At 40.4% G+C, this 24,471-nt stretch overlaps 1 protein-coding gene across 1 annotated transcript in view; it reads left to right on the top strand.

The window, feature by feature from the left end:
- GPR176 (G protein-coupled receptor 176) overlaps positions 1 to 24,441 on the top strand; it is a 137,283-nt gene extending 112,842 nt beyond the window's left edge. Inside the window, exons 2-3 of the mRNA XM_072738235.1 lie at positions 13,210 to 13,462; positions 18,854 to 24,441. Of these exons, the coding sequence (XP_072594336.1) occupies positions 13,210 to 13,462; positions 18,854 to 19,976 (1,376 nt within the window). The 3' untranslated portion in view covers positions 19,977 to 24,441. The remainder of the gene's footprint in view (positions 1 to 13,209; positions 13,463 to 18,853) is intronic.
- The last annotated feature ends 30 nt before the right edge of the window (positions 24,442 to 24,471 follow it).

The raw sequence follows: 24,471 nt of genomic DNA, 5'->3' as shown, positions 1-24,471 counted from the left end.
TTCTGTGGCCAATGTTAGAGAAATTACTGCCTATATTTTCTTCTAGGACTTCATGGTGTCAGGTCTCACATTTAGGTCTTTAATATTTTTTGAGTTTATTTTTGTGTATGATGTTAGTAAGTGGTCTACTCCCATTTTTTTTTACATGTAGCTGTCCAGTTTTCCCAGCACCATTTATTGAAGAGACTGTGTTTTCCTCATGTATATTCTTGCCTCCTTTGTCATTAATTGATCATATAAGCATGGGTTTATTTCTGGGCTGTCTGTTCTGTTCTATTGATGTATGTGTCTATTTTTGTGCCTCTACTATATACTGTTTTGATTATTGCAGCTTTGTAGGATATCTTGGAATCTGGGATTGTGATACCTCTAGCTTTGTTCTTTCTCAGGATTGCTTTGGTTATGTGGAGTCTTTTGTGGTTCCATACAAATTTCAGTATTAATTTTTTCTAGTTCTGTGAAAAATGCTATTGGTATTTTGATAGAGGTTGCATTGAATGTGCAAATTACTTTGGACTATAGGGATTTTAACAATATTTGTTTTTCCAGTTCATGAACATGGGATGTCTTTCTATTTGTTTGTGTCATTTTCATTTTCTTTCATCAGTGTTTTAGAGTTTTTAGAGCACAGGTCTTTCACCTCTTTGGTTAAATTTATTCCTGGGTATCTTATTCTTTTTGGTGCAATTGAACATGGGGGTTTTAAAAATTTATCTTTTTGCTTTTTCATTACTAGTATATAGAAATGCTACTGATTCTGGTTATTAATTTTGTGTCCTGCCACTTTACTGAATTAATTATTCCCTCTACTAGTTTTTTGGTGGAGTCTTTAGGATTTTCTATGTTTTTATTCTTGCTATAAATTACTGTTTGCACAAATTCATGTTTTTTTTTCTTTTGTGGATTATGTATAAACAAAATTCATTCTCAAATTTCTTAGGCTCTGTTTTTGGTCTTCAGTACCTTGTGGTATTATATAGCTACCAGTTTGTAATAAAATATTGGCTAATATTTGAGTGATTACCAGCATTGTCTTAAGAACATTTTATGGATTTTGCCTTTATAACAACCATTTAAGTGTTATTACTATTTCTACCCCTATTTATAAAAATGAGGAAACTGTGGCTTAGCAAAGTTAAATAACTTAGCAATGATTACATAGTTGGTAAAGGTCTTTTGACTCCAAAGCCTGTGCCCTGAATAATGTCTTCCTGATGTCAAGCTGTTTAAATTATTAGATTTAAAGCATTATCAGGCAGTCACCGTTACTTTTGAGATTTTTAATTTTTCTTAATGAAACCATGGCAAGATCATTGATTCCTTTTGTGATATTTCTTAACCCTTTGTGGTTTTTAATTCACTCTAGTGCTCTATTAAAATATATCATTGGGGTGCCTGGGTGGCTCAGTTTGTTGAGCTTCCCAACTCTTGATTTCAGCTCAGGTCATATCTCAGGGTCCTGGAATCAAGCTCCACATCAGGCTCTGTGCTGAGTGTGGGACAAGCAGACGCTTGTCCCATTCCCTCTGCTCCTTCTCTCTACCCCCTGTTCATGCTCATTTGCTCTCTCAAAGAAATAAATAAAATCTTAAAAAAAAAAAAAAAGATATGTTTGTGTTCTACTGAAAGATTTCTATGGTGTATTTGGAGTGTTCTAGTATAGGCTTGATGGATTCTAGGAGCAGGACTCCATCTGGAGAAGAGACATACTTGATCTGGGACCTCTTATGTACAATGCAATTGGAGGGTGGGTGGTCTACAAAGTAGCAGATCTTGCGGTGGCTCCTACCCCCCACCCCTGCTCTACTCCCATCAGGGAGACAAGGTTTTAGTGAAGTCACTGAATCCAGATGACAGCGAGGAGAATGGAGACAAGCTATGCGTGCCACAAGCCTGAGGAGACCCCTCTGAGTTTGCTACAGTGCTTCAATGTGATCATATCAGGCACTCATCCTGACCCCTGTGATTCCACCAGAGCAGCACCACTCAAGAGAACTCCAGGGGTTAAATCTGGGTGCTTCCTCCTTGGTACACTCCACTCTTCCTTTTGGAACTCAGAGGCCAGTCAGTTCTACTTTGTTTCTCACTTCTGATTACTTCCAAGTCCCTCTGGTGAACTGTCCTCTTCCATCTTTACACATGGCTCCAGGTTTTTTTCTTTCCTCTGGGCTAGCCTCTCATTCTTTCTCTGTTTGTCAGACTTTTCCTTTGTGCAACTAATGATAACTATAACATATCACACTTACCTAGCATATGTTATGGGCAAGAGCGCTGTTCTCAGTGCTTTATGTATATTACTTGTATTGTCTCCTTTAATCCTCACAATGACCCTAGAATGTAGGCATTGTTATTATGCCAACTTTACGCATGATGAAACTGAGGCAGAGAAAATTTAATTCATCCATGATCACACAGTTACTAAATAGGAAAGGTGGGACTTGAATCCAGGAGTAAGGTTTCAGAGTCTGTGGTCTTGTGCTCTTAGTCATTAAAATATCCTGCTTTTCCACAGGATAAAAATTTCCCTACACACTGAAGCTTTCTCAGAATGGACCTTCAATGATATTGTCTTTTATTTGCATACAAAAGGGCAGCAAAGTACTAATGTATACTTGTCTAGCCACTTGGAATACTTCTATAACCAGGGAATATAGCTTACCAGGAAAAAACAACCCCACAAATGATGTGCTCATGAATGAACATTAAAAATCATATGAGGAGGGATCCCTGGGTGGCGCAGCGGTTTAGCGCCTGCCTTTGGCCCAGGGCGCGATCCTGGAGACCCAGGATCGAATCCCACGTCGGGCTCCCGGTGCATGGAGCCTGCTTCTCCCTCTGCTTGTGTCTCTGCCTCTCTCTCTCTCTCTGTGTGTGACTATCATAAAAAAAAAAAAAAAAAAAAAAAATCATATGAGGAAAACCATAGAGAGAGCCAGCAAACCCAGTGATGGCAAAATTAACACTTCTAGAACTAGACACAGTGAAATGAAAGAAACATTAAGCATTTGAAAATATGATTATATATAAAAGAAGGAACAGAACCATGGTAAAATAACTGGACAATGGGAATCAGGGGTAGACACTTCTACTAGTTATAGATCAAAATTCAAATTTCAAAAAGCTTAATACTTAAGCTATAAAAAAGTATGATTTGATTATTTTCAGATGAATTGATGAAATGTAAGGTAGACTTGAGAAATATCACCCAGTTGTCAGAAAAGGATGAACTGATGGAAAATATGAATGAAAGGTCAAGAAATAGAACCAATAGAATGAGGCCAAATATAAGTCCAATATGAGTTCCAGAAGAAGAGAATAAAGAGAGTAGGGCAAAATTCAAAAAGGCAGTGGTTGAAAATTTTCTAGAAATAAGGAAGACAGGGGGCAGCCCTGGTGACTCAGCGGTTTAGCACCGCCTTTAGCCCAGGGCGTGATCCTGGGAACCTGGGATTGACTACCATGTAGGGCTTCCTGCATAGAGCCTGCTTCTCCCTCTGCCTGTGTCTCTGCCTCTCTCTTTCTCTGTGTTTCTCATGAATAAATAAATAAAATCTTAAAAAAAAAAGAAAGAAGGAAGGAAGACATAAATCCTATGATTAAGGAAACATGCCAAATTCCAAATATTTTAGTGAGACTGCAGAATTTTTAGCATGTTGGGAAACCAACTCTCTCATATGCCTTTTGTGGAGGTTCATTTAGCGATATATATATATACACACATATATATATACATATATATATGTGTGTATATATATATATATATATCTTTTGACTCAGAAATTTTTGCTTCTAGGAATTTGTCCTTAGTATATAATCAGTTTAGTTTCCAAAGATTTATATATATAAGGGTGTTGATCTCAGCATTATACTATAGAGATAGATATACTGGAAACAGCTTTAAAAAACTCACCAGTATGCAAAGATGAATAAATTTGGGTATAATTGTAAAAGCACTGTTGCTTTTACCTAGCTGTTAAAATGATAAAGATCTATTTTTATTTACTGTCATAGATTGTTGATATGGTGACAGCATCTAGTTAAAAACCAATGTGCAGGGGCTCCCGGGTGGCTCAGTCGGTTAACGTATCTGACTTTGGCTGAGGCTCTGTGTTGTCTTGGCACTCAGCAGGAGTCTTCTTGTCTCCCTCTCCTTCTGCCCCTCCCCCTGCTCTTGCGCTCTCTGGCTCTCAAATAAAATCTTAACAAACAAACAAAACAACAAAAGCTGTGCATAGATCGGTCCCACTGGCATAAACAAAAGTCTGTATATATAACAAGAGGTTTGGAAGGATAAGTAATTTAAGCTTACGGATGATTACCACTAGGTAGGTAATTTTTACTTTTTCCTTTATTATTTATTTTTACTCTCTTGTTTATTCTTCTTTAATTATTATTTATTTATTCATTGTCTAAATTAAAAATTAACTATGTGTTACCTTAATAATTATAAGAAACAATAAAGCGTTTCTCTTGAGAAATAAAAAAACAACCTCAAACAAAAATGGTGCTATAAAGTTCTAGACCTCTCAAATATTTAGAGCAGTCCTAACGGCCAAGATATACATTGTATTACACAGTAATCAAACTGTGCCCTCAGAGCAAGATTCTTGCGTTTTGTTCTCTTTTGTTTCATCCTGCCTTTTCTTCTCTATGCAGCTTTCAGTTAGTCACCATATTTTTCAGTTTTTTCCTCTTCTTTGTAAAACAAAATATATGCTCTCACTGTACTTTATAGCTATTGCATAAATGAGCTCATTTTTAAAACTGGAAATAAATGGATTAAAGTTAATTAAAATCTGTCTATCCTTTCTGTTTTGCCAGTGGTGGTGAGCAGCCGGGAAAGATGTCGTGAGTCAATGAGAAAGGATAATAAAAATTGGTCAAAGATGTCATCCTTTCTTATATTTCTCTTCTGGTAGGAAAAGCTGTTTTTGCAGCTGTAGCTTATCCTGTCTGCAGGCCATGTTGAGAAGCTGAGCAGCAGTCTAACCCTGATCACTGCCCAGAGAAGGATTTCCTCAGGGCTCCATAGAGATTATAATTAGAGCTCAACGTAACCTGGCATGTTTTTGTTTACAGTGCTGGGGAAGGGCTCTCTTTATATTTGGGGAAAAAACAAAACAAAACAAAACAATGAGTACATTGAGATGCTCAGTAAGGTGAAGGCTGACAGTGAGTGGCTGTGGTAGTGCTCCCTGGCTGTCATCAGAATTTTCTACTGAGCATATAAAATTAAGATTCCCAGGACCTCCAGGATTCTCATTGGTTGGACTGAGACCTAGGAATCTGTAGTTTTTTAAAAAAATTTTTAAAAGATTTTATTTATTTATTCATGAGAGACACACACAGAGAGGCAGAGATGCAGGCAGAGAGAGAAGCAGGCTCCATGCAAGGAGCCCAATGTGGGACTCGATCCCAGGACTCCAGGATCATGCTCTGGGCCAAAGGCAGGTGCTAAACTGCTAAGCCACCCAGGGATCCCCCGGAATCTGTATTTTAAAAGCTTCCCAGGTGATCCTAATGATTATGAAGATTTAGGAATCATAGATATATGGCATGGTGTAGTAATAGGAGGTGTCTACTCCACGTAAAATATTTATGTTTCTCGGGCAGCCTGGGTGGCTCAGCAGTAACCTGAGGTGCAACCTCAACGGTAGCAACGCCTTTGGTCCAGGGCATGATTCTGGAGACCCAGGATCGAGTCCCACGTTGGGTTCCCAGTATGGAGCCTGCTTCTCCCTCTGCCTATGTCTCTGCCTGTGTGTGTGTGTGTGTGTGTGTGTGTGTGTGTGTGTGTGATGAATAAATAAATAAAATCTTTTTAAAACATTATGTTTCTCAGTGTTCCGTCCTCCTTTTCCCCCTTATCTTCTTTTTCTGTTTTCTCACTTTAAAAAATTATCAAACATGTTATTTCTTGGGGTACCTGGGTGGCTCAGTTGGCTAAGTGGCTGACTTGATTTTGGCTCAGGTCGTGATCTCAGGGTGGTGAGATCAAGCTTCACATTAGGCTCCACGCTGGGAGTGAGGTCTGCTTAAGATTCTCTCTGTACCCCCCTTCCTCTAAAATAATAATAACAATAATAATAATATAAAATTTGTTTTTGAAAATGTTATTTCTCAATTTTTACCTATGTAAATCCTGTGTATATTTATGGGACTACTAAATGAGGTTGCTGACCATTGCCTGGGATCTAGAATGTCACCTAAATAGTGTTTTGGTATCGTGTGTATTTGTGTATGCATATCTACCCAAATGTCCTATAGATACTATTTACCAGTATCTACTCTCCGAAAGATGATATATAGCTTTCATGCTAAAATATGAGACATAAAAAGCAAGAAAAATAACCCACAGTCAAGAGATATAAGGAATCAGAGATCTTAACTCAGGTATGATCCAGATATTGAAATTATTAGAGAGAGAATTTTTATTCTGATAATCCAGAATAATCTCCCTATCTTGAGGTCAACTGATCAGGAACCTTAATTCCTCTTTGTCATGTAACCTAATATATTCATAGGTTATAGGAATTAGTATATAGATATCTTTGGTGGTGGGGCATTATTCTGTTTACCACACAAACTACATGTAATTAGAATCCCAGAAGGAGAAGTGAGAGAGAATGGGGCAGCAGAAATACTTGAAGAATTGTTGACTGGCCAAGAATTTTCCAAAGATAATAAAAGGTAACAAACCATAGATCCAAGAAGATCAGAGTGCCCTATCCAGGTGTATAGACACACACACACACACATTTCTAGACACATCATATTCAAACTGCTGAAAACCAAAGAGAAAGAATATCTTGAAGGAAGTTAGAGAAAACAGACAGAAAACATGCAGAAGAACAAATATAAGATTTAAGGCAGGCATATTACCAGAAACTACAAAATCCAAAAGACAATAAAAAAGTGACTTTTGTCAAGTACTGGAGAAAAACCCTGCTCAACTCAGAAAATTATATCCAGAAACATATCTTTCAAAAGTGAAGGAAAAAGAGAGATGTTTTCAGACAAACTTTGAGAGAATTACTTACTAGCAGACCTCTACAAGAAATGTTAAGTTTTTTAGACACGAGGAACATGATACCCGGCCGAAACTTGGGTATACATGAAGAAATGAAGAACTCTCAAAGTGATTAAAGTGAAGATACATATAAAAAACTTTTCTCAGGACACCTAGGTAGCTTAGTCAGTCAAGTGTCTGCCTTTGGCTCATGTCATGATCCGGTGGTCCGGGATCCTTTCCCACGTCAGGCTCCTTGCTCTGCAGGGGGTCTTCTTCTTCTACCCCTCCTCCTGCTTGTGCTCTCTCTTCTCTTTCTCAACTAAATAAATAAAATTTTTTCTTCTCTTATTTTAAAATATTCTGAAAATCAATAGACTTGAAAATAAAAATTTCAGCAAAGTATTTTGGGTTTATAGTTTATCTAAAGGTAATGTATGACGATGGAAGTGCAAAGGTTAGGAGGAAGAAATTAGGAATATACTGTTCTGGGACACCTGGTGGCTCACTGGTTGAGTGTCTGCCTTTGGCTCAGGTAGTGATCCTGTCCCGGGATCAAGTCCCATATCGGGCTTCCTGCATGGAGCCTGCTTCTCCCTCTGCCTGTGTCTCTGTCTCTCTCTGTGTCTCTCATGAAAACATTTTATTTATTTATTCATGAGAGACACAGAGAGAGGCAGAGACAGGCAGAGGGAGAAGCAGGCTCCATGCAAGGAGCCTGACATGGGACTCAATCCCAGGTCTCCAAGATCACACCCTGGGCTGCAGGTGGCGCTAAACCGCTGCACCACCGGGGCTGCCCTAAATAAAACCTTTTAAAAAAGAAAAAAAGGGATGTAGTGTTAGAAGATTCTTATACTACATGTGAAAAACTATAATAGAATTTGAAAGTAAACTGTAATTAAAGATGTAAATAGTAAACACAGGGAAACCACTACAAACATTTTAAAAAGATGTGTAAGTAATAAGACAATAGTGTAAATAGAATGGAATTCTAGAAAATTTTCAATCCAAAATCAGGAAGATAAAGAGGAAAAAAAGAAACAAAAAATGGATGGGACATATAGGAGGCAGATTTTATTCCAACCATATCAATATTTACATTAAATGTAAGTGATCTCAACATAAAAGATAATGTCAGATCAGTTGAAGAGGTAGGAAAGCAACTTTATATACATATATTTTAAGATTTTATTTATTTATTCATGAAAGACACACACACACAGAGAGAGGCAGAGACACAGGCAGAGGGAGAAGCAGGCTCCATGCAGGAAGCCCAATGTGGGACCCAATCCTGGGACTCCAGGATTACGCCCTGGGTAGAAGGCAGACGCCCAACCACTGAGCCACCCAGGCGTCCCACAGTCAAAATTTTTTAGAGGGAAAATTTAGTTGGAAAAAAATTTCTGGTTATTTCAAGGTTTGTCAAACACCATGAGTCGTAGTTAATTGACATGTCCATATCTTCAACATCAATTATTTTTAAGTAGCAAGTATATGCTGTAAAGAGAAGTCTTTATTTGTATTTTAGATTGAGAGGAATGATAGAGGACATGCATGCATGAATGTGTATGTGTATGCTCATGTGCTGGTAAGTGTGTGTGTGTGTGTGTGTGAGAGAGAGAGAGAGAGAGAGAGAGATAAGAGAGAGAATATATACACATTTATTTTTCTTATGTGTGATCAATTAGAGAGTCATTGTTTGTGCTCCTCTCCTGATATTGTGGTCTAATTCAGGTTCTTAGAATCAAATAAGTCAGTTTTTAAGTGAGGAGAGAGATAGTTTAGAAAATGGGAAGAACACAGGCTTCTTCAGTTTCTTTCTTTCTGAGAGAGAGAGCACAAGCAAGGGGTGCAGCAGAAGGAGAGGGAGAAGCAGGTTCCCTACTGAGCAGGGAACCCAAACTGGGCTTGATCCCAGGACCCCAGGATTATAACCTGAGCCAAAGGCAGAGGCTTAACCATCTGAGCCATCTAGGTCCCCCTCAGCTTCAGGTTCTTTTTTTTTTTTTTTTTTTTTTTTTTTTGCTTCAGGTTCTTAATAGCAAAAGGGATTAGGCCCCAGATGCCACCTACAGTTTTGTAAATAAGTGGAGATAAAATATGATTATAGCAGTCTCAGGTTTTTCAATAATAACTCATTGAAAACAAGTTTCCTCCATCACAAACGTGAACATAACAATAAAATGTATGATTAAAAAACAACAATAAAATAGTATGCCTGACACACTTGAGAAAGAGTGGGAAAGATAGGAGAGTAGAGTATGAGGAATGATGGAAATTAGCTTCAGTTAAGTTTCAAAAGAGTCTACTGTATGTTTGAGAGAACCTGGCCCACAGCCTGTCCCCTCTTTTTTTTTTTTTTTTTTCTTTTTTTTTTCTGTCCCCTCTTTTGTAATGAATTTTCCTGTTACTCACAGTGTTTTACTCAACATAATCTACCAAACTAAGAAGATTAACAATGATAAGAGAGAAAAAAATCAAATCCTAAAAATCTTGATTTAGATAAAGGAAAGATTGTAATGGAAATTCCCAGTAAGCTGGAAACAACCCTGATTTTGACAACTGAAGATACTGTGACATGTACTCTGTCTTCCTGTGGTAGACTTCTTTCTCTCTCTTTGTTTTTTCTTTTTTCCTTCCTTTCCTTCCTTTCCTTCCTTCCTTCCTTCCTTCCTTCCTTCCTTCCTTCCTTCCTTCCTTCCTTCCTTCCTTCCTTCCTTCCCTCCCTTCAGATTTTATTTACTTATGTATTTATTTAGAGCACGCGAGCCTCAAGCAGACTCCCTACTGACCACGAGCCCGTCTCAGGCTTCATTGCTTGATCTCATGCCTGAGCTGAAATCAGGTGTGTGACGCTTAACCAACTGAGCCACCCAGGCATGGAGGGCAGATTTAAGTGGGCTATTTCATTGTTGAATGGTTACCAGAGTTTAGGTCCTCTATGTAAACCTTAAGTGAGGAAAAGATGCTTTAGCCAGATTCTAATCTGTGCTTTAGTGGGAAAAGGCCAGGGGAAAAATCCAAATCACCAGAGCTTCAAATACATCATTATTGCTCAGTCTCTCTCCTTGGTCACAGAAAATCTTGGGGGGGGCTGAGGTGTTGGTAATCATATCAACAGCTCTTACACTGAATAAGTGTATGTATCTTCACACTACTGGTTTCTTCTCACCGAGGCAACATACTAATGTAAGGAAAGTTTGGGGAGGCACCTGGGTGGCTCAGTTGGTTAGGCGTCTGCCTTTGGCTCAGGTCATGATCCCAGGGTCCTTGGATACAGCACTGGTTTGGGCACCCTGCTCAGTGGGGAGCCTGCTTCTCCCTCTGCTCCCTGCTCATGATCTCTGTCCCTCTTCTCTCTCTCAGATAAATAAATAAAAATCTTAAAAAAAAAAAAAATTGGGAGGGAATTTCCTGGAAGCAGGTGGCCTACTTACCTAAACACATGGCTATTTTTTTTTTTTTTTATGTTGCCTGGCAGATAAGAGGTAGGCTGTAGAATATTCGTATTTGAAGAGAGTCTCTTGACAGTACGTTAGATCAATCTCTGAGGCACTGAGGCAGCTCCTTGTGGTGACCGGTTGCAGTCTGAGCCCTGCTATTCCTTCCCTGACTCTATCCCAAGTGAAGCTGAGCTGTTGGCTCAGTGCGTTAGAGTGCATTCTCTGAGCATGTGCACAGAAGGTAGCTGTGTCCTTGGGTCATGACTGATTGACCCAATGGACCTGGCTTTTCACCAGGTACAAGCCAATAAAATAGGCTGCCCTGCCTACCTGATAACTTGGATCCTGGGAGACTCTTGAGGGGGCTACAGCCTCTGTTTAGTACTAGTATTTCTGGAACTTTCCTCTGGGGCCAACTGTATCTGGGGTATGTGTTATCAAGTCCAGATTCCCAGTCCTATACCTATTAATTGTGATTCGGTATATCTGGTATAGCCATTCTGATGCACAGTGAGCTTTTGGAACTACTAACTTAGAATATTCTCACACGATGGACATACTACAAAAGGTGTTATCTTACCATAGAGATGTTTGCTTACCATTTGTCTCCTGATTTTACAAATCCATTTATTCAATAAATATTTACTGACTGCCTATTCTATGCCAGATACCAAGCAAGGCAGTGGAGCTGTAACAGTAAACAACATTGACATGATTTTTGTCCTCATGAAATGGAGGGAAACAAGTAAACAAATTAGTAATTATGGTAAGAGCTATGAAGACCCCAACAGGATATTGTAGTAGAGTATAATGGAGGGAGGAGCAGTGAGTATTTAAAATAAAAAGCTGGTTAAGGATGGCCTTCTGAGGAGGTGGCAGTTACATTAAGACCTAACTTAGGGGCACCTGGGTGACTCAGTGGTTGAGCGTTTGCCTTTGGCTCAGGTCGGGATCCCCCGGGGAACCTGCTTCTCCCTCTACCTATGTTTCTGCCTCTCTTTCTTTGTCTTTCATGAGTAAATAAATACAAATCTAAAAAAAAACAAAAAACAACAAAAAAAAAACAAACCTAACTTAAAAGGAACCAGACATATGAGGAGCATTTTAGGCAGGATAAAAAAACTTGTGCAAAGACATTGGGACAGGTTCAACTTTAATACTATTTTGAGAATAGAAAGAAAGGCCAGAATGGCTGGTGCCTAACAAGCCCAGGGAAGAAAAGAGTGAGATTAGGCAGGTAGGCACCAGATGGTGTAGACTTTTGAGGACCAAGGGGGTGGTAATAGATGAAGAGAGAAAGGGAATCAGGCATTTTGTTGGAAATAGGACTGTGGAATTGAAGAGAGGTCTAACATCAGACAAGAATATGGGAGTCATCAGCATGTAGATGAAGAGCCACCTGGATGGGTTATCTTGCCTAGAGAGCAGCTGTAGAGAGAGGGGAGAGAAGGCCTTAGTAAGGAAGACTAGGAGCAGCCAGGACATGAGAGGGTGGGAGGGTAGGAGGAAAACCAGGAGATTATAGGCCTGTGGAAGCCCCAGTAGGAGAATATTCAAAGATGTGTCATTGCATCATTGCTGCTGAAGGCCTAGAATACTACAATCTCACACTCTAGCCACTAGCTTCAAGTCGCTATTAAGGATAGGAGCCTGGGTGGCTCAGCGGTTTGGCGCCTGCCTTTGGCCCAGGGCGCGGTCCTGGAGTCCCAGGATTGAGTCCCGCGTCGGGCTCCCGGTGTGGAGCCTGCTTCTCCTTCCTCCTGTGTCTCTGCCTCTCTCTCTCTATGTCTATCATAAATAAATAAATAAATCTTAAAAAAAAAAAAAAAAAAAAAAGGATACCAGATGTGACTAGTGCAAATTGAAACATGTAAGTGTAAAACAAAATAGGGGTACCTGGGTGGCTCAGCTGGTTAAGCATCTGCCTTTGGCTCAGGTCCTGATCTCAGGGTCTTGGGGTTGAGCCCCGCATGGGGCTCCCTGCTCAGTAGGGGGTCTGCTTCTCTCTCCCTTGCCCCTTCTCCAACTCCTGCTTTCTCTCTCTCTCAAATAAATAAAATCTTCTAAAAATAAGTGTAAAACAAACTGCACTATGGACACCTAAAATGAATTTGATGTTATACAACATTTTATATTTCAATTTTAAAAATGCACACCAAATTTCAAAGACAGGACAAAAAACAAGAATGATAAGTATTTCATCAATACTTTTAAATTAAGTAGTGATTATATGTATACTTTTAAAATTTCACTTGCTTTTTACTTTTGAAAAATATGGCTGCTAGAAATTTTTAATTACACATGTGGCCTGCATCATATCTGTCTTGCAGAGTTTTGGCAACGTGAAGGTCATTGGCAAACTTGGTAAGAGTAGACTGCCTGAGATCAAGTAATACCTAGCAAATTCTTCATACTCAGATGAGACTGAGTCATCATCTAATACTGTTATGTCTAAAACTAAACAACAAAACTCACCATCAAAAATTCTTCTAGACTTTATGATGAGTACATAAGTGATTTAATAATTTCACTTAAACTGACAATATAATATGGAAGTATTTACATGAAATCCTTTGAAATCAACTCTCAAATGTGATTTTTCGATCTTTTTTAACCTGTTCCTTTCTTTCCTTTTTTGTCTTCTTTCTTTGTTTCATTTAATTTTTTATTTTTAATTTTAAAAACTTTTTAATTTTATTTATTTATTTATTTATTTATTTATTTATTTATTTATTTATTTACACATCTGGCCAGGAAACTTCATGGTGTTATGGTCAACTTGCCGCACAACCGTGTTCAAATCTGTCACCAACAGGTTCATTAAAAACCTGGCCTGCTCTGGGATTTGTGCCAGCCTGGTCTGCGTGCCCTTTGACATCATCCTCAGCACCAGTCCTCACTGTTGCTGGTGGATCTACACCATGCTTTTCTGCAAGGTTGTCAAATTTCTGCACAAAGTCTTCTGCTCTGTGACGATCCTCAGCTTCCCTGCCATTGCCTTGGACAGGTAAGATCAGGTAGCCAGGGATTGGACTTCTTTTATTTCAAGTGCATTGAAAAACTAGCATCACAAAGCAAAGGGTGACTAGATAGTCTTCTACACAATGCTTTGTGGTCAATAGAAAGAGAATGTCTGAAATAGATGCCTCACAAAAGACATGTTGATTGCATGGCAGCCTCAGCTAAAATAGGACCTTGAGAAAAGAAGTGGTATTGGGGCGGGGATTACACCATGAGGTTGCTGGGGCAGGCTGGATCCTGGAGTAGCTTCAGTTTGGATGGAATTAGTGGTATTTGCATTGCAATTTGTAATGGATTGCTGATCTGATTGATGATTCTGCAATTAGTGCTTTTTGATGTAGGATGAAACATTTTTGGAAGAACAAGGAAACAATTCAGTGGTTATTTAACAAATGATTGGACAGCCCAGTTGGACCTGGTAAGATAATACCAGAATTCCTTTGGAGGATTGATTTCCAAGCCTTTATAGTTCTCTTCCCATCCTCTTTTAAAGGATGTTCAGTTGGAAATGAATCCTATCTTAGCTGCTACCATCATACATAATTTGATCCAATTTATCGGGGTCAGGAGTAAAGATCTCAGTAATCAACAGCTTCCTGCCTTCTTTTGTTGTGAGCGTTTAATGAATACAGTTTGAGATAATAATACGTTTTAGAGAATAGAAGTAAATAAGCAAATGAGCTGAGGAGTATTTTTGCATCCATGAGTACTTTTGATTTCAAAATTTACAGAGAGGAAAAGTTGCCCAGGGGAAAGTGCTGGCTCTTCTGCCTTTATCCCCATTGATAAATTTAACTGGATTTTAGATGAATTTGGAATTTTTAAACTCTCTATCCATTCAAAACATACTTAATACCTTAATGAACTCTGAGGCATGGATTGCAGAACCAACCAGTGGAGTGTCACTTCAGCCTCAGGCCTGCAACTCTGAATTTATCAGTTGCCCAGGGTCATCTGCATGGAGGGATAGAGTCACACAAAGTCCCCAGCATACTAGGAGGAGTTACTGACTTTGTGGTTAAGAGAGGGGAGTCTGGAGCCTCAAGCTGGCTTTAAGCCCTACCCACCCTCTGTTCTTGTGCTGGGTTGCTTAGGGCAAAGTGGCTTAACCTTTCTGGCCCTGTTTCCTCAGCAGTAAGAAAAATTAAATGAATTATTTATGACCTGTGCTTGGATAAGCTGCACCAATATTTGTTTGTCTTTCTCTAGGTTTCCCTTTCAATTGGCACATTTTTCCTTAGATATATTGTCTGCAGTCATTGCACCATGCAAGATCCTGGAGTAGCTTCAGCTTGGATGGAATTAGTGGTAGCTAATTCCATAGCTAAGTGGTAGCTAATTCCATAGCTAAGATCTTGCTGCGAGCCAACTAGCTCTTTGGGAGTTTCTCACTAGAAATTCACATTTACAGGGGTAGGCAAAGCAAGTGACAAAGCCAAGTGTTACTGGCCGGATTGCAGGTCTGTGTCTGCATTCCTTTTTTTTTTTTTTTTTTTTTTTTTTTGTGTCTGCATTCCTATTCATAGGGGTCAGTAATTCAGCAGATGCAGCTAATACTTTATAGGTATTTAGACTCAGTAGGCAGGACTTTCTGTTTTCTTAGGAGAGAAATCAGAAATCTGGAGTTTTACCATTTTTTAATTTTTATTTTATTTTTATTTTTTATTTATTTATTTTTTAAAGATTTTATTTATTTATTCATGAGAATATACAGAGAGGAGAGAGAGGCAGAGACACAGGCAGAGGGAGAAGCAGGCTCCATGCAGGGAGCCTGAAGCGGGACTCGATCCCGGGTCATGCTCTGGGCCGAAGGCGGTGCTAAGCCGCTGAGCCACCCAGGCTGCCCACCATTTTATTTTTTAAAGATTTTATTTTTATTTTATTTGTTTATTTAAATTATTTATTTATTAATAGAGACAGAGAGGGGCAGAGACATAGGCAGAGGGAGAATTAGGCTTCCCATGGGGAGTGTGATACAGAACTCGATCCCAGGACTCCGGGATCACATTCTGAGCCAAAGACAGATGTTCAACCACTGAGCCACCCAGGTGCCCCAAGATTTTATTTTTTTAAGCGATCGCTCAAACTCACAACCCCTAGAACAAGAGTGGCACACACTGAGCTAGCCAGACACCCCGAATTTTATTGTTTTTAAATGTTGGCAACTAATTTTCATTCAAAAGGATTATATGGATCACTCAAGCCCTCAACAAGCTCCATGTGATGCCATTTTGTGTGTCTCTTTTGTGCTTGGCAAGAGGCCTTTGAAAATCTAGAAAGTGCCATTGCACGGCACTGGACTCTTAACATTGCAAAGTCATAGTGGAAAGTCTAATTACACACCGGGGGATGCCCTAATGCATGTTGTGTTGAACCATTGCGCATTCGTGGCAGGGCCTTCTGATGCCTCTTGTGCCACCTGCTTAGTAGTTTTAGTCTTCAGTCTGCATTGTGGACTTTTCTTTCCTGAGAGTTTTTTCCAGCAGTTTTGTGGAGATATTATTTACATATCATAGAATTCACCCATTTTAAGTGTATGAGCCAATGGAGTTTAGTATAATTATAGCATTGTGTGGCCATTACCACAACCAATCTTTAGAACAGTTCCATCACCCTAAAAAGAGATCTCCTGCTCATTTACATTCATTCCCCCTTCCCACTTGCAGACACAGGCAACCACTAATCTACTCTCTTCTGTGTCTGTATATGTTTGCTTTGGGGGGGGGCGGTATTTCATTTTGTGGAATCAAGCAATGTGTTCTTTTATGTCGGGCTTCTTTCACTCAGCTTCATGCTTTCAGGGTTCATTCGTGCCTGAGCATCAGTGTTTCATCCCTTTTTCCCCCAGTTCTGTTGAGATATAATTGATGTATAGCAACATATACATTTAAGGTGTACAGCAAAATGACTGGACTTACATATATTGTGGAAGGATTACTGGAGTAAATTTACTTAACATCCATCGTGTCATGCAGATATGAAAAAAGAAATGAAAAGAAGAAAAAAAAATGTTTTTTTTTCTTGTGATGAGAACTCTTAGGATCTACTCTTAAAATTTTGCTCCATTCTTTTTTATGATGTACCATATTTTGTTGGCTCACTTACTAGTTGATAGACATTTGGGTTGTTTCCACTTTTTGGCTATTTATTTATTTATTTAAGATTTTAGTTATTCATGAGAGACACACACAGAGAGAGACAGAAACCTAGGCAGAAGGAGAAGTAGGCTCCCCACGAGGAGCCTGATATGGGACCCAATCGCAGGACCCCAGATCACGACCTGAGCCAAAGGCAGACTCAACCACTGAGCCACCCAAGTACCCTCCACTTTTTGGCTCTTGTGAATAGTGGCTGCTATGAATCCTTAAAGATTTTTACAATAGAATGCAACAAGAGTGGGGATGCATTCTTCTGAACTGTTGGTTACTATACCTTGAAGCGGTGCAGTCATTCTCGTGGGTTGTTCTGGGCCCTTGGTCTTAGACAAGAAAAACATGTAAACAATGAGAAATCATTATTTTCTTTCCAGCCAAAAATTGATTGTATTTTTACTATCATAAAAAAAATAAGTAAATATGCCCTTTAGTTAGAGAAAGAAGGCTAGTAAAAAAAAATCCATTTTATTACTTAGGGAAACAAGTTACTGGCAAGTGTAGTGTGGTGTCCATGAAGGCAAAGGGAAGACAATTTTTTCTCTCACTTTCTTGGATACTTGTTTCCTGGCTCTGAGTCAGTGAGTTCATTGGGAGGCCACTTCCTGCATCATCTTCTAGAGACGTGAATATTAACAAATGATTTCTAGGAAGCCTGTGTGCTTTTCCAACACACAGTGGAAGTGTGGTTTTGTTACCTGTCAGTTGACCAATGGGAATGTATTCACGCATGGGTGCTGCACCTGGGCACTGGATTGAGAAGTTGTGATTAGAAAAGTGCATCTATATTCAGAGAAAAAAAAAATTAGGAGCATGCATAACCTCTGCACTTATTTTTCTCTTTTTTCTCCCTCCCAGAAAGAGATCTAGAACACATTTCACCATGCTCCGTCCATTCGTGATCATCCATGGTCATGTTGTGCTTATATTGCATCTCCCTCAGCCTGGAACATTCTCCCTCAGCTTGTTCCCTACCAGACTTCACCCAGTGCCATCTTCTGTTGACATTTTCCCAGGTGCTCCTTTTCCTGTCCCTCCTTTGTGCATACCTCTAGAAGAGCCATCATCTCCTTGGTTATAACTGCTCGTTTGCATGCCTTTTCCCCACAGAGTTTATAGAGACATTATTGTGTGTCTTTCCATCTTTGTAACATGGTACCTGGTGCCGTACCTGGCACATTGGTGGTGCTCAGAGATCCTCGTGACAGGAAGGCATGCATATTTCTCTGGCCCCCACGAGCGATGAATGTTAGTAGAATTGTAAGGTCGACCCCAGCTTACAATGCTCCCCATAGGTCTGATGGCTAGTGATAGCCCCTTCATGACGGATTTAGCTCGTAGAGTCTGAAGAATTACTCAGTTTTCCTATGTCACTGGTGATATTGAAACCAGGTGCTTTTGGAATTCTGATTACAAAATAATCAAGTGAAAGCTTGAAGGAAGAAATATATGATCTGATTTTAACAAAAATCTAATCATGCGGGCATTTTAGACTTCTTAATCATGAGGGTTATGAGGTTTATTAAGTGATTATCATGGGAACAATGGCTATGGAGCAGGCATACTTTTTGTCAGTTGAATTGATTTTGTGCAAGGACAGTCTGTTCTTTACATGGGGTTCTTCTGCCTCGAGCAGCTGTAAATGCTAATGATGTCCATGCATGCACGATTGCATGAGTCTGCTTTAGATATGTGTGTGGACAAACTTCTTTCTACTAGTGGCTTTGAAAATTGAATAAGCTCCTCTAGCCCATGTAAAATTTTTTTTACAAGTTACCCTTTACCCTTAAATTGAAAAATTGATGTCTTTACAGCAGGTGGAGACATCCTTTATATTGAGGGCACTCCTTGGCATCTAATGCTTGTGGCGATATTTACAAAGTTAGCTATGAAATGAAATTACAAAAAAAAAAAAAAAGAAGAAATGAAATTACATACTGATTTTCCTGATAGTCTTGAGAATCCCATATGACAGGACTCTTCTCTGCTCATTTGAAAAGTTACTTTTATGTTTATTTGTTTTTTGGCCTTAGTAATGCTTCTATTGTACAGCAAAGTCTAAGATCTGGCTTCCTAGTTCCCCCAGAGTGATTCCCTCTGTCTTAGACAGAATAAAAGATCTTGACTCATTTTTTCCTCTTCTCTCCTACTTTTGGTAATATAGATTCCCCTGATTTAAACAATATATTCTCCTGTGAAATGAATTTCACTTGTGCATTTTGCAGGTATTACTCCGTCCTTTATCCACTGGAGAGAAAAATATCTGATGCCAGGTCCCGTGAACTGGTGATGTACATCTGGGCCCATGCAGTGGTGGCCAGCATTCCTGTGTTTGCAGTGACAGATGTGGCTGACATCTATGCCATGTCCACCTGCACCGAAGTCTGGAGCAAGTCGTTGGGCCACCTGCTATATGTTCTGATCTACAACATCACTACAGTCATCGTGCCTGTGGCTGTGGTCTTCCTCTTCTTGATACTGATCCGACGGGCCCTGAGTGCTAGTCAGAAGAAGAAGGTCATCATAGCAGCACTTCGGACCCCCCAGAATACCATCTCTATCCCCTATGCCTCCCAGCGGGAGGCAGAGCTGCATGCCACCCTGCTCTCCATGGTGATGGTCTTCATCTTATGTAGTGTGCCCTATGCCACCCTGGTTGTCTATCAGACAGTGCTCAACGTCCCTGACACGTCTGTCTTCCTGCTGCTCACTGCCATTTGGCTGCCCAAGGTCTCCCTATTGGCGAATCCTGTGCTCTTTCTGACTGTGAACAAGTCTGTCCGCAAATGCTTGGTAGGGACATTGGTACAACTGCACCACCGGTACAGTCGCCGTAATGTAGTTAGTGCAGGGAGCGGGGTGGCTGAGGCCAGCCTGGAGCCCAGCATGCGCTCAGGCAGCCAGCTCCTGGAAATGTTCCACATTGGTCAGCAGCAGATCTTTAAGCCCACAGAGGATGAGGAAGAGAGTGAAGCCAAGTACACTGGGTCAGCTGACCTCCAGGCCAGGGAGATACTTGGTACCTGCCCAGAGGGAGGGCAGGGGCCACAGTTTGCACCTCCCACACCACTCCTAGGCACAGTAGACTCTCTATCCCAGGTGGTACCAACAGCCCCTGTGGAACCTGAATCATTGCCTGACAAGTATTCCCTGCAGTTTGGCTTTGGGCCTTTTGAGTTGCCTCCTCAGTGGCTCTCAGAGACCCGAAACAGCAAGAAGCGGCTGCTTCCTCCCTTGGGTAACACCCCAGAGGAGCTTATTCAGACAAAGATGCCCAAGGTAGGCAGGGTGGAGCGGAAGATGAGCAGAAACAATAAAGTGAGCATTTTTCCAAAGGTGGATTCCTAGTAAGGATTGTAAATCCCTGGAAGCAACAGGGAGCTCCCACGCTCCTGTCTTACCTTCGCTCTGGCTGGCCCTAGGATTTATGTGATCTTATTGCAACCGAGTATGGGTTGACTCCTCCTGTGTGGCCTGATGCTTTTTGAATGAGAGGGAAATCTATGTAAGATCAAGTGTCCTCTTTATTGAGGGAGTATATATATATATATATATATATATATATATATATATATATATTTATCTCAGTGATCTGTGCCCTTAGTAAAGTTTGCATTCCTCTCTGTGGAGACAAAAGCTGGGCGTGTGGAACAAGTCTTGGAATGGGTACTCCATAGGCATTTTCTGAGGACTCTTTGGTTCCTGGGCCCAGCAGAGAGTACAGGGAGAGAAGAATGTCTCTGAGCTCAAAGGGAGTGCGGGCACTCTAAGGGAAACCCAAGATAATTATGGAGTGGTGTGGCCACAAAGAAAATAATGCCTGTTCGATTGACTAAAATATATTAAAAATGTTTAGTATTGACCTGTATATTCAGAGAAGATAGGGACTTGGCATTTGACACCTTTTCTCTGGGAGGCCTGATTGTATGACTCAATTTCTCCTGAAGTCCTTCATCTCTTTCACTGGGATATAGATAAAGAATGGCGATTCCACCCCCATTTGACAGACAAGGCAAAAGATGTGCCACGGGGTAAGGGAGGAGAGATAATCCTGATATTCTCTGGATTATCCTGACATTCTCCTGGCATTACTAAAGCCTCAGGAACCTGTGTCTGCAGTGTTGGTTGGGAAACACTACAAGTGCTTTACTATGTCTTTCCCCCTTAAATTGCATATTTTCAACTAATGAGAGAGAGAAGGTAAGAGGTAGAGAAGAAGGAAATGTCCAACCCCTGTAGTCTCTTCTCTTCAACATTGATTTCATGTGAAAGGGGCTATATCAAATCAGTAGGAGTGAAGTATATTGAAAAAAATTATCTTGTGCAAATTTTTGGAATTAAAAGGTAATTTAAAAATGTAGAGTTAGTGTAAACTAGGCCCTCTGGAAACATCGAGCTAAAAATACTTCATTAGGAAAGGTGCTTCTGCCCAAAGGAGGGAAAGATGGCTTCCTTCCATAGAGGACTCCAGAGCGGGGTGTGGCCAGTCTCATTTTCAGTCTCTTTTTGGACACAAAGGAGGAACAGGACAGGGAGAAAGATGTAACCAGTTTAAAATGCCAAGGCAGGACCCAGCCCCAGTGAGCCCTTCACTTCCTCTCTTCTGGTAAAGTTTTAGCAGGAGTCAGAGTGGAAGAGGGAGGAGGACTGTGTTCTTAACAGATTAGCCTCCTGGGTGTGTGTGGGGGGTGCTCTCACAGGCAATTCAAGTCCACTTTAGGGAGGATGCCACCAGGCTAAATTCAAACCGTTGACGACACTTCACTTTTAATGACAGCAAATCAAGTGCCAGCTCCACTCTTCTGTCTGGGACATGTTGTACTTGTTAATAGTGTGTTGGCGGCAGAGGTGGCAATCCAGTGCCCTGAGCGAGCTTGAATGTAATTGGTAGTTCTCACAGGCAAACTTCCTTCCGCATCCCAGGGGCAGTGGTCCTCATGGATCACTTCCTTGTCCTTTGGAGGAAGCTCAGACTATGTGTAGGGAGTTTCCTTTTGCTCTTCTCTCCTGGGTGTGGTGTCTTGTGATTCCAGAATATGAGCCCAAGGTCCCTTCCCTGGAAGAGGGAAAGCCTTCCTCTTCGTGTTGTGTCTCCTTGGCAGCATTGCGTGCTCTCGGCACACAAGGGGCCTGCCACCGCCTCTCTCCTGGCCTCCCAGGCCTTCTGTGCATGCCATATGTAGCACCATGCCCACTGATAGTTAACTGTGGCCCTTCAAGCTTATCTTTCAAAACCTTCACAATTGTTACAACTTTCCTCCAGGGGAAACATCATCTGTCAGAAAACTGTGTCCACTTTAGAAGAATCTGTCAAATGTAGCCACTTAGGTGTTGTTCTGACAATATATATGTACATCTTAATACATTCTGGTGAGGCGGAATTTGGTAGTCATTTCTTATGTATGTTTGAAGCAGATGGTTGACTGCTAACAGGTCATTGCCAGGTGTATTTCTATAGTCTTTGAAGAATTCCATTTTAATAAAAAACTGAAAAGCCGTTTCCAAACGCAAAAAAGGTTGCATGAGCTATGGGTTTTTTTTGTTGTTGTTGTTTCTTCCATTCCCTCTCGAGTGAGCATATTCCTGTAAATGCTGAATGATGATTTAATCAAAATCACAGCAATATCAGGAAGGTAGAGGAGAAGTAGGGGGATGATTGTGCAGGAGAGCATCTACCCTGACAGGATGCAATGCAATGCAATGATGTCCAGAATGGATGATGTAAAACAGAATACACATATTTTGGAATATGGAGATGTGTGACTGTGGCTGAATCATTGCAAGTCCTTGACTGCTTTGTGTGTTTGTTTTAAACCTTTTTGTTCTATTTTATTTTATTTTTTTTTCTAATTTTTTTTATTTTATTTTATATGATAGTCACACAGAGAGAGAGAGAGAGAGAGAGAGGCAGAGTCACAGGCAGAGGGAGGAGAAGCAGGCTCCATGCACCGGGAGCCCGATGTGGGATTCGATCCCGGGTCTCCAGGATCGCGCCCTGGGCCAAAGGCAGGCGCCAAACCGCTGCGCCACCCAGGGATCCCCCTTTTTGTTCTATTTTAAAACAATCTACATGCGAGGCACTTGGGTGGCTCAGTCAGTTAAGCATCTGCCTTCAGCTTAGGTCATGACCTGAGGTCCTGGGATCAAGCCCTGCCTTATGCTCCCTTCTCAGCAGAGTCTGCTTCTCCTTTCTCTCTCCCTCTACCTCCCCCTGTGCCCTTGCTTGTGCTATCTCTCTGTCTCAAATAAATAAAGAAAATCTTTAAAAAAAAAAAATAAAGCAATCTACATATATAGATAAAAATACAAATCAACTTAAAAACCTGAATTTTGGGACGCCTGGATGGCTTAGCAGTTGAGCATCTGTCTTTGGCTCAGGACGTGATCCCGAGGTCCCGGGATCGAGTCCCACATTGGGCTCCCTGCGAGGAGCCTGCTTTTCCTTCTGCCTATGTCTCTGCCTCTCTCTGTGTCTCTCATGAATAAATAAAAATAAATCTTAAAAAAATTTCTGAATTTTGCAGCACACCATCAGACTAAACAAATGAAAAATAGAAGAAACCATAAGCATCATTAAAGGGAATTGAGAAAATTAGTTCAGGCTTTCAGAGTAACTAATGGCTTTCTGCTGATACACTCAAATAATGTCAGTTTACTCAAATAATTCCTTTGGTTCAGCTCTATGAACTGGGCAGTTATAGGCTGTTTTGAATTCCATTTCCTCCCTATCTTTTCTCAGTAACCAAGAAGTAATATTTCTTCTTTCTTTTTTTGTGTGTATTTAATAAAATACCTTTGACAATGATTGCTACTTTTTTAAAAGATGTTATTTATCTATTTGACAGAGAGAACCAGAGAGCACAAATGAGGGGAACAGCAGAGGGAGTGAGAGAACTCCCCACTGAGCAGGGGCCTGATTTGGGCTTTGATCCCAGGAACTTGGTTAATGACTGAGCCACCCTGGCACCCCTGATTGCTACTTCTTCTTCTTCTTTTTTTTTTTTTAAGACCTTATTTGTTTATTCGTGAGAGACACAGAGAGAGAGGCAGAGACATAGGCAGAGGAAGAAGCAGGCTCCCCATGGGGTACCTGATACTGGACCCGATCCCGGGACTCTGGGATCACACCCAGAGCCAAAGGCAGACACTCAAACACTGAGCCACCCAGGTGCCCCTGATTGCTACTTTTTAGGAGCAAGTTTAAGTAATGCTAGTTTATTTACTTTAGAAATGTAGAACCCACCTAATATTTTAGATTTATACAAAAATATTAAGTTTAATGAATCCAACTATTCTGGAATTTGCTTATTTGTAATTTATCTTAAGATAAATATCTAAAGACAATATCTAAAGTGAACACTATATAAGTACATTTGCATTAACTGCTTCAAGACATTAGAATATTATCTAGAACGTCTCAATTAGTTTTAATTTATAATACTCTCTGCCTTAAAGTTTGTTCCCTTGGTAGCATTTGGCTTCTCACTGCCTGCTTTGTATTTGTATATGATGTTTCACTGGAGGATATTAAAGCACAGCCCACAGACTTTCTGTAGGCAATGATATGATCTCTATTCTGCAGCTGGGGAACCAGAGACACAGATGGCCACGTCATTAGTTCTCAGAGATGAAGCAAGTTAGAGACAGAGCTGAAAACAGTACAGAAGGCATTAAGGCCCCATTCTTTCACTGCACCCTCCAAAGTACTGATGATCATTATCATCCACTGTTACCATGATTATTTTTGAATACCCACTTGGCACATGTTATTAAACTGTATTGGGGACTGGATTAAAACCCTTAATGCCTGACAGCTGCTTTTCTCAGTGTTATTCCTCAAATT

Source organism: Vulpes vulpes, chromosome 15 (assembly GCF_048418805.1).
Source record: "Vulpes vulpes isolate BD-2025 chromosome 15, VulVul3, whole genome shotgun sequence".
NCBI classification, from domain to species: Eukaryota; Metazoa; Chordata; class Mammalia; order Carnivora; family Canidae; genus Vulpes; species Vulpes vulpes.
This window is presented reverse-complemented; position numbering and strand designations above follow the sequence as displayed.